We start from the raw sequence: 18,518 nt of genomic DNA on the forward strand, positions 1-18,518 counted from the left end.
TCCTGTCTTTGTGCTTCTCCTTACAGAAATCTGTGAAATCCCTAATTGGATCACGTTAATTGAAAACAGTAGCGTTTTGTTTTTTTTTTCTCCTCTTACAGGTTCTCCAGCTGGGATCTGATATTCTTCCTCAGTACAAGCAAGAAGCCCCAAAGACTCCACCGCACATTATACTACATTATTGTGCTTTTAAGACCACTTGGGACTGGGTCATCTTGATTCTAACCTTCTACACAGCAATTATGGTTCCATATAACGTCTCCTTCAAGACGAAGCAGAACAACATTGCCTGGCTTGTGCTGGACAGTGTCGTGGATGTTATTTTTCTGGTTGACATTGTTTTGAACTTTCATACAACCTTTGTTGGCCCTGGTGGAGAGGTTATATCTGATCCCAAACTCATAAGGATGAACTACCTGAAGACGTGGTTTGTGATTGATCTTCTGTCCTGTTTACCGTATGACATCATCAATGCCTTTGAGAATGTGGATGAGGTAAGCTGTTGTAGTCCACCGCTAAATAAGTGTTTTAATTAGGAATTAATTTAGGGGTCTGCTTCCCTCCGTCTGGCAGCAGTAACAGGCAACATAGGCCTGTGCAAACATGCAGGAATGGCATTAGGCCTCCCATTTCAGATCAGACCCAGAGCTTGCGTTATGAGTTCCTCATCTGTTGCAGGACAGCCTAACGCAGCTTTATGTAAATAATCAAAATTCTCTTTCTGCTGTGGCTGAAACTCAGAGGCAAATGCCTCTGAGTGAGCATTTTTAAAATCCTGCAGACAATACTGTAATTTTCTTGTGTTGTGTTTTTCAATGACTGATTGAGAAGGAAGTTTATCTCCCTTTTATTAAAAACATTTCTTAACTTAGTGCTGGAATTTTAGAAACTGTTTGAGGAGAGAGAACATACATATCTTAAAGGGACACTGAATTAATGCTTTTTAACTGCTGAATGTATTAACGTTTAGTAAGTCGAGCTTGAAGCCTAAGATAACAGAGAGAACAAGGAATAACCAGGACAAATAATACAGACACAAGTCAATGCAGAGAAAATTCATTATTAAAATGCAACTATAATGGCATTAGGATGTGTTTTAATTTTTCTCTAGAGCCTTTTATCTTTAGGACCACAAACAGATGAAAAAGACTGTTTGGTTTTTTTTTTTAAACATTTTAACACTTTTTTTCTTACAACACTTTGTTTTTTCAATTCCTAAAAAAAATCTGCATTTATGTATCCTCACTTTAAGAAATCCCAGTTTATATTGTTGAATGCAGACTTTTGTGGTGCCCTTAAAATTCCATCCCTGTCTCTGGGCTGTGTATCTTCTTCTGACATTGTTCCATTTTATTTATAGAGAATATGACAGAAGTGATAATACTTAGTGCTTAAATTCAAGATCGTATGAAGGCTGCCCGTCTGGAATCAGGTTGTACAGTCAGGCTGTGTAAGGAGGTGGCATTATCAAGGTTGTAAATACACAGCTTTTTACCAGAACAGTTTCAGAAAAGAGGAGTTGGATTTTTATAAAAATTCAGTGTTGCTTTCAGATTTTTATGTTTTAATATGTAAAACAAACAGAAAATTTCTGTGCCCAAGCCATGCAGATTTAAACAACTGAAGAGCTTAAGCTCTTCCTCTAATGTATACATGGGAGGTAAACCATCTGCAGTGCTTATGACAGCAAAGAATTGTTGGCACAGTGCTTTATAAGTGAGGCACACTTACAGTGGCAAACTTTAACTAAAATGTAGTAACAGTAAAAAGGTAGCAGCTCTAGGATCACTGCAGTTCATGATATGATTTACCTTCAGACAAATGCAATACCAGCTCCTTTTTAGCAAAAGAACCAGTGGCAGCATTTCTGTCTTGTGAAATAATGCATTACAGACCTCCAGCAGACCCTTGGGTGTAAGTACTCCTGTACTTAATTTCAAACCCTTTCCAACCCATGCTTTCTCTGTCACCTGCAAAGAAGTGATTTTGAAAACAGGTATGTAAACAGGCAGTCTTCCTCCCTGGGTCTGCATTTTCCCTTTTCTCTGATCATATGTCTTTGTTTGTGATGTGTACGTCCTTTAAGCTGGTTGGTGTGTTCCGTGTGGCTCCAGTTACTCTGCACTTCATATTCATTTCACATTTAACATTCTTTTTCAATGTTTTCTTCTCTGGGACTTAAATTCTTCGCCCTGTAGCAGCAATGTGCTTGAACACTATTTCAAAAAGAAATAAATCGATAACCTTAATTTGGAAGAAATATCCTGATTGATTGAAAGGAGAGTGTTTCTCATTAGAAAGTGAGTGTTTCTTCCTTAAGGCGAGTGGAAGAGGGATAAGATCTTCTAGCTCTTCTTTCTGGTAGATTTTTGCTCTTTATCTTGATGCTGTATGTTGGGTAAAGGAATTTCTCTTTATCATTAAATTTGTGGTTGTTGCATTTCCAGAGAAGTTGGTAGGAAATTGAAGCTTAGTGGTAAAGATGCTGTTGCTCTTTGGATTCTTGATGTGGACGCAAATTAGAGTGAATTGCCCTGAAAGCCAGCAGAGTGAAGGATTCCTTTCCAGATTTGCTCCCCTTGTGTGTCCCACCTCCAGCCACTGCTGGTTTTTTTCACATAAGACATCAGAAGTGCTTTTATTAGTTACTAAAGGATTCTGTAGGTGGGTGGGAGTGCAGTGCAGGCAGCTTCTTCCCCTCCCCATGAGCAGGTCTGGGATGCATAAGGAATAATGTGGCAAGGAAGGTGAGGTTTGTGGCTCTATGTTCAGTGCATGTGGATTTGGTTTTAGCCCAGGCATAATAAAATACAAGCTGCCATTTCAGTGCCATCTACTTCAGGGTATGTGTTTGCTAGCCTCTGCTCTTATAGGTGCTTGGAAGTTTCTTATGCAGAGGCTGAGTCAATAACAAAATGTTGTATGCACTTGATGGTGTTTTATGAAGTTATAATTAAGGAAAGGAATAGAAAGCTTTACCAAAGAAATATGGAAAATCATAGAATCACGAAGGTTAGCAAAGATCTCTAAGATCATCCAGTCCAACCGATAATGGTAATGTAAGCTTCCTTGCTGAGGACTGGAGTTCTCCAGGTAGAATCATAGAATCATTAAGGTTGGAAAGACCAATAAGAACATGTAGTCCAGCCAGCAGCCTATGCCTGTAACTGCTCCAGACCATGTTACTTAGTGCGTTATCTACCTGTTCTTGAAAATGTCCAGAGATGGTGACTGTATCATCTCCCTGGGCAGCCTGTTCCAGTACCTCACCAAAATACAAATACGACCTTGGCCAGAGTAGGAACAGTGCCTTTTTCATTACAAACACTGTGGCAAAGCTGCAGTCTTGTGATATTCCAACCTGAAAAAGCATGACTGTAAATCAAAGTTGCTTTGCTGTTGAGTGGACGTAGAGCTTCAGTAGGTGGATGTGATGAAAAGGATTATGAAACACAAATTGAGAATTGGGGGAATTAAGTTGATTTGATGCAGATTTAGAGGTGTAGGTTCCCATTGCTGGAGCCAGGCTGTTACATTCTGCTCTCAGGGATTTATGAGAATGTGGGGAAAAGGCAAGGTAATGAGAGAGAGATGCCTTGCACAGCTCAGAGTGATCTAAATTGATGTGATGGATGAGGAATTAAGTGGCTAAACGGTATTGAGAGGGTAGAAAAACAAGGTAAAATAGGTTGAAGAAAAATAATGTGGGAGAGAGGAAAGTGGCATCCTTAGTGGAATACTTGCCTTATTTAAGAAAATTGGTAGGATGAGATTGTCCCAGAAACCTCATGCATGGCATCTTTTCTAATTGGGAAATATTACTTGCACTGAAATACATTCTGGCTAAAGCAAAGCCATACAGAAAATCATTCATACGTAGCAGTGTAAGAAGGGACAGTACTAAACAGGGTGAGAAACCCAGCTAGTTTTCTAGGTGTAACGAAAACGGGAGGTATGACTCAGAGCCCCTGAAACTGGGCTGTATTTTTTGTTCTTGTTGCGATTTCCATGTAGACCCAAAGATTTTGGTTATGTGTAATTCCTATTGTTAGTAGCCTGATTAAAAGCCTGTAGAAATTTGAAGTCTAATCCCATTGCATGGAGTCTTGGGCTGAATCTGCAGCAGATGGATTTACAATGTGCCCAATGACACCGGTCCTTTTGCTTGTTCAGATAGCTTGGTCAAGCCATGCTTTAGTTCCTTTTGGGAGGAGATGTGTGGATTTATTTTCAAAGGAACATGGGGTATTTTGGAGATGTTTGGAGCCTTGCAAATGGGAGAATTCCCTGCAGCTGGAAACACCCCCGGTGCCCACGCTCAGATAAGAGCTCTTCATCATGCTGCTGTTGAGAGCTGCGTTTGAGTTTCTGAAATTTAGTACAGAGAACAGCCTCAAGACTAAGTGGGTGGATGAGCTTTTGTAGGCAATCTACCTCCTCAAAGTACCCATTTGGATGTTTGGAAGATCCTGGTGCACTTGATGTGCTCAGTTTTTTGTTTTTTTTTTCCTGCCAGTTTTCACCTAGTTTCATGAATTTCTGAGATCGTAACAAAAGGAGATCTTGAAGATTTAGCTCAATTCTGCCAAAGGTGTGGCTCTAGAATGACATGGCAAGAACTGCAAAGAGTGGAGTGGGATGCTGGGATAGCCAAACAAATAGTTTTCAAATTAGTTGTATACAAGACCATCTTTTCTGCAACAATTAATTTTCGTGAGCTACTGGCTGAAAGTGGAAGCAGATATTTAAATGAGATAAAGCTCTGAAATTCTGTGTCTCTTGTTTAATAATGTAAGACTACATGACCCAGTGGCCTTTAGAATTCAGTGATCTGAGCAGGACATCGTAAGGCATGGAATTTTAAGTATAATCTACTTTTAATTACTGTAATTGATCAATTTCAGTGATGGCAGAACCTTCTTTACATCACTGCTGTTAGCTAAAACAGTCGTGTGTAAACTGAATGCAAATACAAGCTGGTACAACTGGCTTCACCATGCTCACGTCTGCAGTGTTTTATTGCAAGCATTCCCTTTTCCAAAGCTGCTTGAAGAAGGCTTTACAGACCCCAGTGGTGGACTGAGTGGTGTGATCAATGTGGGGATAAATTGACACATTTCAAGAATGTAGCTCTGGACCTGAAATAATATCTGACAAAATAATTCCCAGAACTAAATCCCTGATGCAGCCAACTGTTAAACTATGTTGAAAACTCCAAGCAACACAATGACAGATACGCTAAGCCTGGGACCTAGCATTTTCTCCTTTGTTATGCGGTGGGAAGGCAATTAAGTATGAAGAACGCTGTCATCCTGCTGCAGTGTGCAGAAAAATGTAATATACTAATATAGTGGCTTGGTAAAGATGTCTAAATATAAGTGTAGCCAACCACGGATGACTTGACATAGATGTTTAACTATATTCCCCGTCACTTAGGTGCAGAATTGCAGCAGTTGTTCTTAGCTTTTTCTTTTTTTTTTGAGCTACAGTTCTGTCTGCCATACATTAATGACCAACTTTGTAACTGCTGTAAGAGGATGGCAGTTTTGGGATGTTTGAGCAGGTTCCTAACTGGAGGTGCATAGATGTCATTTTGATATGTGGGAAAACTTGTGATGGGAAGTGTCTGAAACTCGGTTGATGCTAAAGGCATGGTGTGTATGATAGTGGGAGGCAGATGTTGGGTACAAGCACTTTAACTTGAATTGTTAGTCAGAGCCATACAAAGAAACAAAAAATCTAATTAGGGCAAGTTGTATGGGGAGAACTTTCAAGGAAAGCTTTGTATCCTGTGGATGCTGTCTCTTGCAGAGGAGGAGGTGTTAATGGAGGAGACAAGGCACATGAAGTAATCCAGTCAGATACTGAATTAAGTAATGCTGATGGTAATAGCATAAATCCACATTATTGAGCTTGTGGTGCACAGCCATGAGTGGAAAGAGTCTCAGTCTTTGGGTATGCAGGCAGTTGCTATGCACAGAATGGATCCCATCCCTCTGGAGAAACTAATTGTATGGCTGGTGGTTTACTTAGACACATTTTCCTATAGATAGAGAGCCTTGTAACCCAAGAGTGGGTTGTTGTTACCCATAGCCCTTGGCATTAGGGCTACACATAGCTTCAGAAATGCTTGCAGAAATACTGCAGCTCGTGTTACTCTCTCCTGATATTTCTTCTCTTTTCCTTCTTATATTTGGGATAGGAAACTTTTGGTTTCTTGTTGGCTAGAATCTACTGAATCACAAATTCAGTAGCTGTCCTGGCTGCTGGGACTCCCCTTCCTCTCCCTCCCTTTTGGCCTCCATCTGCCTTCTCTAAATAAGTGAAAATTACAGTATTGTATGATATCATTATCTTTTAATGATATCATCATCATTTTTTACGATATCATTGCTCAGTTGGGTACCCTGGTGTACTAACAAAAATAACAGAAGTCCTCATACATCTCAACTGGAATCTAAAGTAAATATTTGGAAGTCTTCCTTCTTTTTATAACCTCATTTCTTCAGTGTCTGAAATGTTTTGAGCTGTGTGGCTGTACCATAAACAGTTCACTGGAATTGTATTTACGGTGTTATAGGTTATTGATATTTTTCTTAGGGGGAAGAAGCCAACAGAAAAGCTTCCCATTTCCATGGGGTGAAAGAAAGGTCCTGAGTAATAAATTCGGAGATGCTTTCAGGGACTGCACGAGAAAATGTACTTGCTTTCATTTTGCTTTAAGGACTCGATTTTGTGCTTACTACATTCCCTACTTCCACTGCTATCAGAGATGCAGGACCAGACGTTAAATGGGCTCAGACTGGACCCAGGGTTGAGGTAGCTTCTGCAGAAGCCATGTCCCTTATTCCAGTGTAGATTTATATAATTGAATCAAACCATAATTTCAGTTCTTAAAGTGGTGATAAATCAGAAAAGTTGCTTTTTTATTTTTATCATTTCAGCATTTTGATTTGTATGTATGCAACTTTATTGCTCTAATTGATTACCTAAAATAAATGGTTTCTGAGATATGTTGGAAGATTTATTTCAACATTAGCTCCAGTAAAGACGCATTAAGGAGCTAACCAGAGATTTTAGAGCTAAGCTCTATTTAAGTAGCTCAGCTTGAAAATTTCTTTTGGGAGTGATTTGCTAGTTGAATTTCAAGCAGCTTGTCTGTCCTTCTGGATGGTCCTCCTGTGCAATAGAGAAGAATACCTGCTGGAGATGGGCCTGCAGATTCACCCTGTACCCAAATGCTCCTTTATCTGAAGTGTCACTCTGTCCCCAGATGCTCATTTCTCACTAATACAAGTGTGACTAGTTCAGATGTGGACCTCTTCACAGTGTAGTTTAGACTGAGATGAGATGCAGCCTGCCCTTGAGATTGTATGTAATTCACCTCACTTCAGCTTCTTAAAGAGTAAGACCAAAAATGCGGCCCGCGCCCGGCAAAAAAAAAAAAAAAGGAATAAGGGAAAATACAGAGGGACCATTTGAGTCACTGACTCATGTCTTTAGTGGGCAGGTTCATCCTATCATCCTTGTGATAAACTGATCAAAATCCGCCTTAATTCATGGTGTCTGCAAATCTGTCTTAATTTGCAGTCTGCTTGGTTGTCCCTGTGCCAGCCTTCTTGGTTACTTTAAATATTTCTTCTTTTTCCCTCATGTTTATCTCTTTGATGTGCTTAGAAAGAACAGTCACCCCCCGCACACACGCACATTGATTTTCCTTTAAGTAGTCTAAGCAAGCTGATCTTGTCTAGAAACGTTTTTATGAAAGGGCTTTAGAATTTTTTTTTTCCTGCACATCATTGTGTTTGAATACATCTATTTAGAGCTGAGTTGTAAGAGTCCATCACCTCCTTGGGAATGGGGCTTGGCTTTCCCTCTTGCCCTTGGCAGCACTCACCTGATGCATCCTGGAACTGGATTAACCTTTTCTGTGAGGGCAACCCACTGATTTCTCTGAGTCTCCGTGTTTTTAATTAGAGTACCCAAACATTTCTTATTCTCCATCATTTTCAGCTAAAGAGGTTTGTCATCAGAGAGGGCTGTCAGAAAATCTTGGCAAGACCCCAGCTAACCTAAGCTTAGCAAACCCATGCTGCTGTATTGATTGCGTTTTGATTTATCTCAGTGTTTCTAATTACTCTTTCTCTTAACATTTGTTCGGGTAGTATATCTGTTTGTTTCCTTCTTGATGCATTAAGTTTTCTGAAAAACATTTACATCATCTTTGAAAACTAAAGCTACCTAATTTAATTTTCAGCCCATCTGTATTATTTTTACATCACTGCAGCCTGGTCGCTTTGGTTGTTTGTTTTTTTTTTTTTTCCTTCTCTCCATTTATGAGTGTGAAGAATCTCTGAGTATTTGTTTCAGCGTTTGTTGCAAGGAAATGTTTGACCTGACATTTGGCAGTTCTCGCTTTATACCTATTTATTTACTTATTCTTTTGCCTTCTGAGATGTAATGTTTTTTCTTGAGCATTTGTTTGTTTGTTTCATATGTCCATTCTTTATTTCTGTTTCATTCTTTGGGATGATGATTTCTGTTTAGAACTGATGCTGAGCTTTACAGATTTTGTTCCTGTCTTGAGTCACAACCTCTGATAGCCTTTGGTACCTTTTGAAGTAAGGACACTCCAGGCGACCTCACCTGTCAAGTGTCCGACTCCCATCTCTCCCACTCCACTTGCCTTCCCTTGTTTCTATCTGTAACTCAGTATGATACCATTCATAGTTCATCTGCTGTTGCACTTTTGAAATCAAGCTAGTCCAGTTTACTCTGAGTTTGTTCATTTTTTGTGAACCAGTTCAATTCCTTTTTCGAGTCAATGGAGACTTCTGCAAATTCCTATCAGAATGAAATATAGTATAGCATCACTTGCTATGGAGTAATTGGCTGTTCACTGAAGAAATAAGCATGCCATTGCATCTGCAGAAATTCTTGTCCTACTGTTATTAATAACGTTTATTCTCCAAACTCATATTGAGAAAGTTAAGTCACATTGTGAGACAGTGCTCTGTAATATCTGTCTCTGTAATAACATAATACAGGTTTGGATGCTGCTCAAATCTGGACTATCCAGATTTCTGAGGATAGGTTTAATTTCCCTTCTGTAAGCTGTGTAAGCGATAGGCTTCAGCCTCTTTGCATTCAGTGAGGGGGGAGAGACAGCTGCAGGAGATGACTCATCCCACTGCTGCCTGAAAACCTTTCCTGACATGCTCCTCTCTTCATGTACCGGGGGGGAAAACTGGCTAATTCACATAGATCGGGTGGCCTGCTATAGGGCTGCAGCATTGTGAGAGCTGAACCCCATCCCAGGAGGCTGCTTAGAGCTCAATCATGGTGTAACTTGGGCTTGTGTGCCGCAGGTCGGCCTGCATGATACCGTTTTGCTCTTGCATGGAGATAACCAGTAATGAGCGGCGTCCCCCAGGGGTCTGTCTTGGGACCAGTGCTCTATAACATCTTTATCAATGACACTGATGACGGAATCAAGTGCACTCTCAGCAAGTTTGCTGATGACACCAACCTGAGTGGTGCGGTTGACACAGTGGTAGGAAGGGATGCCATTCAGAAGGACCTCAACAGATTGAAAGGTGGGCCTGGGTGAACCTAATGAGGTTCAACACAGTGAAGTGCAAGGGTTTGCACTTGGGCCGGAGGAATCCCAGGCATCCATACAAACTGGAAAGAGCAGTCCTTGAGAGCAGCCCTGCAGAGGAGGGCCTGGGGGTCCTGATGGATGAAAAGCTTAACCTGAGCCAGCTCGGAAAGCAAATGGTATCCTGGGCTCCATCAGAAGGGGAGTGGCCAGCAGGGACAGGGAGGTGATTGTCCCCCTCTACTCTGCTCTTGTGTGGCCCCCTCTGGAGTACGGTGCCCAGGTCTGGAGCCTCCAGTACAAGAAAGACAGGGAGCTGTTGGAGGGGGTCTAGAGGAGGGCCACAAAGGTGGTCAGGGGGCTGGAGCACCTCCCCTACAAAGATAGGCTGAGGGAGCTGGGCTTGTTCAGCCTGGAGAAAAGAAGGCTGCGGGGTGACCTCATTGCAGCCTTTCAGTACCTAAAGGGAGCCTATAAACAGGAGTGGAATCAACTCTTTTTGAAAGGGTAGATAACTGCAGGACAACGGGAAATGGTTTTAAGTTGAGAGTGGGAAGATTTAGGTTGGATGTCAGGGAGAAGTTCTTTACAGAGAGAGTGGTGAGGTGCTGGAACAGCTGCCCAGAGAGGTTGTGGATGCCCCGTCCCTAGGGGTGTTCAGGGCCAGATTGGATGGAGCCCTGGGCTGCTATGAAATGTAGAGGTTGGTGGCCCTGCATGTGGCAAGGGGTTTAGAGATTCATGATCCTTGAGGTCCTTTCCAACCTGAGCCATTCTGTGATAAAGAATCCTGGGTTATGTTTTATGAATGCAGGATGCTGTCAGTGCTTTGGATCTAGCAACTCTTAAGTTTATTAACTAAAATTTAGTTTAAGAAGGTCCGCATGTGCTGTGATCACTTTCTTGACTGTGGTGAGATGCCCTAAAATGGTTCATAGAAAGGTCCTCAGTTCTGGTGCTTAGTGACTCCATAAATTCGTCAAAACCACCATGTGCTGAACATCAAGATCTAGAGAAAAGTTTTTCTTATTTTCCTCTAGCCTCATCTGAAGGCAGTATTGTGTGTTAAATGGTGCAGTACCAATCCCCATTTTCAGAGCCAGAAGGATATAAGTGTTGGAACACATTTAATTTGCATGTTTTTCTTTCTCCCTTTTTTTTTTTTTTTTTTTGTCATTGCTGTGGCATATATGCCTGCAGCTAACAATGTATAAACAAAAAATCATGGAGTGAAATCTAATCAAAAAAGTGCCCAGAGTAAAAAACACATTGTTCCCTAACAGGAAAAAAAAATAAATGCACAAATGTACTATTTCACTGTATGTACTGGGATTTAATTTTGCGGCTTGAGCAGATTTTAGAGAATTTAGATGGTAGAAAATGGCTGCTTATGCCTTTATTTTACGTTTATGCAGTAATTTCCTACCACAGAAAAGACTTATTAGATTAGCAAGTAACCAGCTGATTAAATTTTTTATGCGTTTTACAAAGATGCAGCTCTGCTATTCTTAGAATTGCTCCTTCTACAGCAGATCCTCCTCTTGTGTTTTCCAGCTGAGGAGAGGACATCTCCGGTGCTAACACCAACTTGAATTATTTCCTGCACTTGTTAACCTGCATTTTCCTTTGGTGACAATGTTCCCTTTATCCTCTTGCATGTCTGACTCTTGACCCCTGCGTAATGTGACTTTGAAAGCTTCATTCTTCCTGCTGACTGCCTTATCAGGGATTCATTACGTGTGGGAGAGCTTAGCTCCCACTTCTGGCTCAGGGTCCAGAGGTCTGTTCCTGCTGGCTGTACTGCAATTGCAAAAAAGATCTTGCTCAGTCTTTGGTCAGAAAAATTTAGCCGGAAGCAGACATGCAGCTTAAAGGCTTCTTTTCTCATTGAAGACTGAAGTTTGATAATGTGGTAGCATTTAGGATCTGAAATGAGAAAGTTCAGGTAGCTGTAACAGGAAGGAATGGTCCCCTCTGCATTTCAGAGCGATATCCCCCCACTATCAAACTGAATTAATTTTCTCAGCATATAAGAAAAATTGAGAAAACAGATTTTGCTAGATGCTGAAGTCAATAAGCTTTGATTTGTTTATTCATGAATGGATTTAATTTAATTCTGAAGTTGAACATCTTTTCCCCAGAAATGTCCTTCTGGATAAATTTGACATTGTCAGCTTCCTCTGTGGTGGTGCCTTCTGCTATCCACTGAATAGAAATGGCAGTGCAAAAGCTGCTGGTTCACAGCTACTGCGTGTCCTCTCCTGATCGAGGGTCCTCAGAAATCACGGGGAAACTCTCTGCAGTTGCACTGGTGTATGACTCATGCTCCTAAGCTGATTTGATTTGGGACTTCAGGTTCCAAACTTGACAAACAGAATGCAGTTCTGAAGTAGGTGGTTTTCCTGTTAGAAGATTTCTGTGACTGAGATGATGAAGAAGAGCAATCGGAATGAATGTCCTCTTCCGATGAAGATATGGTCATAAACATTGGCCAAAACCTCTAAGGACAGGGTTGGATAGTGTATACCATGAGATATTCTCAGTCAAAGAAACACAGAGCAACAGATACTACAGATTATTGCCCCCAAAAACCAAATATGGCAGTAGAACAGCACACACCCATCTCAGAAGGCAGGATTTGCAGTATCAAAAGCATGTATTATTTAAGTGATGCTAGCACCAAACTGGATCTTACGCTCCATTTAAGGTTTCTAATCACCTCTCTGTTCCATGAGTGCTGAGGTTATTTCAGTTAGAGCAGGTGCCTGCTCTTTAATAGAGAGGGTTTTGAGAGGCATTTGCTATGGAGCATAAATGCAGTTAAAAGAAAAATGAAATAAAAGGCAGCAAGTAATCAGCTGAATTAAAAACACCAAAATCTGTAATAGCTCAGGCTTGATTCAAGGCAGTTTTCAGTATAATTTTCAGCAAAGGGACTGTTGGTGTATTTTGGGCAGAGCTTTATGTATTAAGAGTTGGGCCAATATTGTCAAGAGGTATTTGAAGTATAAAGGTTCCTCTGACCAGCTGTAAGTACCCAGCACTTAATAGTGCAGTAAAGTCACATGCCCATTTAGTATGTGTCAAATTGCTCTTTCCTAGGTAGTGTTTTATGGAATGCGCTTCTAAGGCTCCTGACACTGTCTCAATATTTTGCAAAATTAGATGTGACATGTGACCTCTCAGTAAACGTATCTGATTATTTTTCCACAGAGCAGTGTGTTAGACTGAGCAGGCCTGAAGACTTAGAGGACTTTTGAGTAAGATTTGTTCAATTACTCTTTGGAAAGAATGCTTTTGAATGTCAGCTGAAACAGAACATTTCTCTTTGTTTTATACAATGATTTTTATCTTGGGTTTTAGGAAAAGAGAAGCTGTGGCACAGACTTTCTTCCAGGCTCTGACATGAATATATATTGTTATATTGTTATATTAGCTGTACTACTGCTAAACGGCCCGTGTAATTTAGGGAATGAAGATGTAATATAGATGGAGGATGGCTTTCTGGTCAGGGACTGACTCTTAGATTTGGATTGTATGGCAGTATAAGCCTTGTTGCTGGGACAAATGTAAACTACTGGGTGCAGAAAATGGATTTCAAGTTCAGATTTCAGATCTCTAGCTCCTCAGCTATACTCCTTGTAATGAACAACGAAAATGGAAATAATGTATATCTCTCTCTTTTTTTTCTTCTTATTTTTACATTAGATAATGTGATTTACTGTGACTCTGTGACAGTGTTTCTGACTCATACAGTATTCCACTGAAACCAATCCATTGCATAACAAACTCTTTGAAGAACTTCCCAGATTACTGCACAAGTTGACCATGCAGAGTGGCTCAAAGATATGTATCCCAAATCAATTAATAGGTAGATGTTTAGATGAAAATAAGAGTGATAAACTAGACTTGTATCTTGCATAAATGCAAAATACAGAAGTGAAATAGGGAAAATTCCACTTCCCTCTGTGATATTAGTCATCATGTGAGCTTGAATGCAAATAAAGAACTTCAATTTATTAAGGATTTGGGGATCTGAAACAAATTCCAGCAGGGTTTGAAAAGCATACAATAACTTTGTTGAACAGATTACATCTAACAATATCAGTTGCATTTCACTCTTCAAACGTTAATTGTGCGAAGAAACAGAGATGCAAAAGGGGGAAGATTCTCATATGGAAAACTCCAGAAAGTGAAGTTTTTTACTGTTTGATAATATAATTAGCCAGTGTTTTGACTAGACTGATTTGATAATGATGCATAGAAAAGGGCAATTTAATCTTGGCATGGTAACTAGGAATGTTTGCCTCATTGCTTTCTGTGTCTTAATTTCGACTTTCAGAATCTGGAGACATTTAATTTAATGTTTTATATTAGAAACCTTCTTTTGCAAAGCTTCTATTTTAAATCACTAATTAATTTAATGCACATGTTAGGCACTTCATGGGATTGCAATAGATCAGGAACATGGTTTTTTTCTTTCTGCATCTATAAACTGTTAAAATACATTGCCAACTGTGTGTAAGTAGAAGAACAAATACGTTTCTTGTTTCCTCTCAGACGTTTCCATCAACTTTTTGATTGTCCCTGTGCTTCCGTTCCATAAATATTTGTGCTTGCACTCACTTGTACTTCATTTATCTTGGCTGATAAAAAAAAACAAAAACTACTCAAATTCTTGCTTTAGGAAAGTATCTGCAATATCTGTTGATAGGCAAAGAAATTAACCCTCTGTGCAAGCTTTCTTGCCAGTGCTCTGTAGTCTGTATTGCCCTCACTTCGGAGAGGTGATGTGCCCACACAGTTTTTAGGTCTGTGTTCAGTCAGTGAGATATACTTACAAATTACAAAACTGGACGTTACATTAGCTGTAATAAAGCATACTATGAGATGGAGAGTGTTGGACTTGGACCAAAGTTAGCCAGCTACTGTCTGATGGATGCAAGAGCAACGGGCAGATTTCTATATTATTTTTAAAAGTAATTACAGTTACTTTCTGATGTTTCTCTTGCGCATCTGGTAATGCTGCAGGCTGTTGAGGCAGATGGACCACGCCACTTTGATCAGAGTGACAATCCCCCTTCCTTGGTTTTAATGTATTGCTGTTGGGTTCTGGGCAGTTTGGAGGAAAGCTCCCCTAATGGTGTACTTCAATCTCTGCTCCTCCACCATGTTTGACTTCGGAGGTCAAAGCAAAATGTACCATTTACTTCAAGTTGGTGAAAGTTCATCCGTGTTGTAACGAACATGCCATTTCTCACTTTGAATTTCACAGGATTCTTTTGTTACTTTGGAAGATTTAAGTTTGAACTAAGCAACTTATACAGCTATCCAATGCCAAACTTAATTGTCCCCTGCTGAGGACAAAAGTACTGCATCATCTCTCATCCAAGGCACTAGAAATTGTACAGAAAGGTTTCAAACAGCTGCAGGAATCACTGTAATTTTCTTTGTTAACCAGCAGGATTCCTCTGGTGAAATAATGATCTTTTTTCTTTTGTAGGGGATCAGTAGCCTCTTCAGTTCACTAAAAGTGGTGCGTCTTCTCCGACTTGGTCGAGTTGCCAGAAAGTTGGACCATTATTTGGAATATGGTGCTGCCGTACTGGTACTGCTGGTGTGTGTGTTTGGACTGGTGGCCCACTGGCTAGCCTGCATATGGTACAGCATCGGGGACTATGAAGTTATAGACGAAGTCACTAACACAATCAAAACCGATAGCTGGCTCTACCAGTTGGCACTGAGTATTGGGACACCATATCGATACAACACCACTGGCTCAGGGCAGTGGGAAGGAGGACCCAGTAAAGACTCCTTGTACATATCCTCTCTCTACTTTACCATGACAAGCCTTACAACGATAGGATTTGGAAACATAGCACCAACCACTGATGGAGAGAAGATTTTTTCAGTGGCCATGATGATGGTTGGCTGTAAGTAGAATTCGCTTTTACCGTGTTTAAGCCAAAGGTGATTGCATATGCAGTGAGATGATTGCATAGAATATTTGCAGTAAGCTTTTTGACACTGTAGAGAAACTGAAGTCCCTGTAAATGATCATTAAGTGAACTTGAATTTATAGTTAAAACTTTTAACTTGTTTGCAAGAATAAGTATAGTAAGTCCGTAAGTGTGTCCAGTGATAATTATGTATTGAATTAATATCCTCTTTTTTATACTTTAAAGATGGTTTCTATCACATTTAAAAGACCTTGACTGAAATTTGGTCAGAAGTTAGATTGTATACTCTAATCCACACAGCCTGATTGAGTTTTGCTTGTAAGTTTGGGCAGGCTTGGAAACATTTGAAGTGGGTTTATCCAGTTCTGTAAACATTTAGTGATTCCGTGGTGATTGTGTACTCTATTGCAGTGGTTTGACTTACAAGGCCAACAAGTTGACTTACAGCAGTCTCATAAGTGTGACGGCCTTTGTCACCAGCAAGGCTAGAAATGAAAGAACTCACAAAATCCTACAGTGCACCTTTGCTTCTTGCTGTTTCTCTTCTGAAATACTTTAAAAACAATAGTGGTAAAGCACATTTCCCATTTGCAGTGCTGCCAAAGTTAGATGACTGAGCAGCTCTCCAGGTTAACAAGACATTTCAAAATACAGCAAATGATGCTGAAGATGTTAATGCTGTTTGGCAAAATTATTTTCCTGTTAAATAAATAATGCTTGGTATTTCACTGATGCTTTCTATTTTCTAAGTTCCAAACGAACACTAAGCAATTATGTAACAAAAGAACAAACAAAACCTTTTGAAAATAAGATCTGCATAATCTCTCTGATAATTATCTCTGCTAACACTCTGAGCTCATCCCAGAGATGTACTGAACTTTAAAAAGTAAGTTTTCTAGCTAAAGTCTTTCTAGATCTTCAGAAGATTAAAGCTATTTATTTGGATATTTTAAAATGCTTATTTAAAAACAAGGTTGTGATTTTATGACTCTGGTTGAAGTGTGCTGCAATTAAATTTATTCTCAACAGAATCTTTAAATGATGGTTTGACGTGCTTCAAAACATTACAAAGTCCATAAGAAAACAAATCCCCAAGCTAGATCATTAATGAGCCATTGCAGCTGGGCTATGGAAAATCTATAGGTGCTGATTAGCTGTTTGTTGAAGCTGCTGGGTGGTATTCACAGAGGACTTGGGCTTTGGATAATGCAGTGGATTTAGAATGTTTTAAACGCAGTAATAATTACTTTCCTTGGCTTTTGGAGGGACTTCTGTTGCCCTGAAGAGGAGTGTCCCAATAGCAGTAGTAAATGATTTAGGGTGAGGTGAGAACCATAATAACAGATAATGATAATGGTTGTAATAATAACAAAATAATTACATGGCCTCAGTAAGTGAAATTAAATGGAGCTTGTAACCTGCTTTGTATTTGCTCTTCCTGGGTTGTGCACATCTTTCATCTCTGAAGCACAAGCCAAAGATGTAGAATAGGATCAGAATTACAGAATGATTTGCTTGGGAAGGGACCTTAAAGATTCCGTTGTCATAGCCTGCTGCCGTGGGCATTGATACCTCCCACTAGGCTAAGTTTGGTGATCAAATGGTTGAATCTCTTATAGCCACATCAGTGAATATTTGGTGATTTTCAGTTAATACATCCCACTATGATGACTGCTCCTGTATTCTAAAGGAACTGCTTGATTGGTTGAATACTGGTTAGAAAACAAGTCAGTTTCCAAATAGATACCAAGCAAATGCTTTGTCCTTGGAATATTTGTGCAGAGAAGTCAGATGTGCAGGATTGTGTAAACAGGCTTTGTAGTGCTAGCTGCTGAAAACATGGCAGTATAACATCAAACTAGGGAGAAAAACACAGTAAATAATTGATGGATAATGCTATTTCTCAGGCGAAGTGTCCAGGTTTATTGTAAGGAGGCTTTGGCTCCCAGAATAAGAGTAAATAAGAACTGAAAATGATTAATTTGAGTTGTTTTCAAAACAAAATGTTTCCATTTTTCTTCGGAAACAGTGCAGAATTCAATTAACGTTCAATCGATGAAAAAATGCTGTACTAACTCCTGTTGTAAGCAGACTGTGAACAACATCGGTAGCTTTCCTGAAGAAGTTTGCTAATACCAGTAGTTGATATTGGCGACATCTTTCCTAACAGACTCTGCCAAATAAATGTCTTATACTTAGTGCTGGAATCAGAGATAGTAATTCATCACAGTCCCAGCTGCCTACTCGTGCAAACTTCAGATATGAAAGAAATTCTTCGCTGCGTTGTCAGCTGGCAGTGGCTTGTTCTGCATGCCAGAAGTTTCTTATTCATGCCAGCAAAATTATCGGGATGTTGGAGGAGGTTCTGGAGAGATTTGTAAATCCTTCTGGTGAGCAGCACTGCACATTGGGATGCTTGTTCAGAAGAGCCAAATTAAGATTCTGTAGCTGCTGATAAAGCATTTTGTGATGTGGGATGGTGGTGCTGGAAACCCAGATGAATGTGGGTGGTTTTCTGTTTTATCACTGTTTTGTCACTTGGTTTTTCATTGAGGACAGAACTAAGTGGGATATTTAGACTGTGATACATCACCTTGTGTCTTACAGGAAAAAAGGGCTTTGAATAACATAACCTCATTTGGTGGAGCTTACTTCGGAGGTCTTTTCACCCCACTTGCTGTTTCTTGGTGTGCAGGGCTATACAGCATTATTTTTTCCTGCTGCTTTTTGACACTTTGAAAAGCTAAAAACAGCAAACATAAAGCATCCTATGAGGAGGCTGCCAGATTTGTCCAAGGTTTACTGTTTAAATACCTATTCTGCATCTGTTGCTTAGAGTTGCTGAATATGCACTGAGAGCCTGACTCATGTAGCTCCCTTTGTGTTGATATAGGTCATTTTTATCCCATTTGCTGTGCGGCACAGAGGAGCTAAGTACCTCCATCAGATCCTTTGAA

The 18,518-nt window shown here is 40.0% G+C and overlaps 1 protein-coding gene across 1 annotated transcript in view; it reads left to right on the top strand.

Moving 5' to 3' along the window:
* KCNH5 (potassium voltage-gated channel subfamily H member 5) overlaps nt 1-18,518 on the top strand; it is a 142,277-nt gene that overhangs the window by 41,639 nt on the left and 82,120 nt on the right. The window contains exons 6-7 of the mRNA XM_042814238.1: nt 102-494; nt 15,105-15,534. Of these exons, the coding sequence (XP_042670172.1) occupies nt 102-494; nt 15,105-15,534 (823 nt within the window). The remainder of the gene's footprint in view (nt 1-101; nt 495-15,104; nt 15,535-18,518) is intronic.

Source organism: Centrocercus urophasianus, unplaced genomic scaffold (genome assembly GCF_019232065.1).
Source record: "Centrocercus urophasianus isolate 14NV4802_14NV808 unplaced genomic scaffold, USGS_Curo_1.0 seq_14, whole genome shotgun sequence".
Taxonomy (NCBI): domain Eukaryota; kingdom Metazoa; phylum Chordata; class Aves; order Galliformes; family Phasianidae; genus Centrocercus; species Centrocercus urophasianus.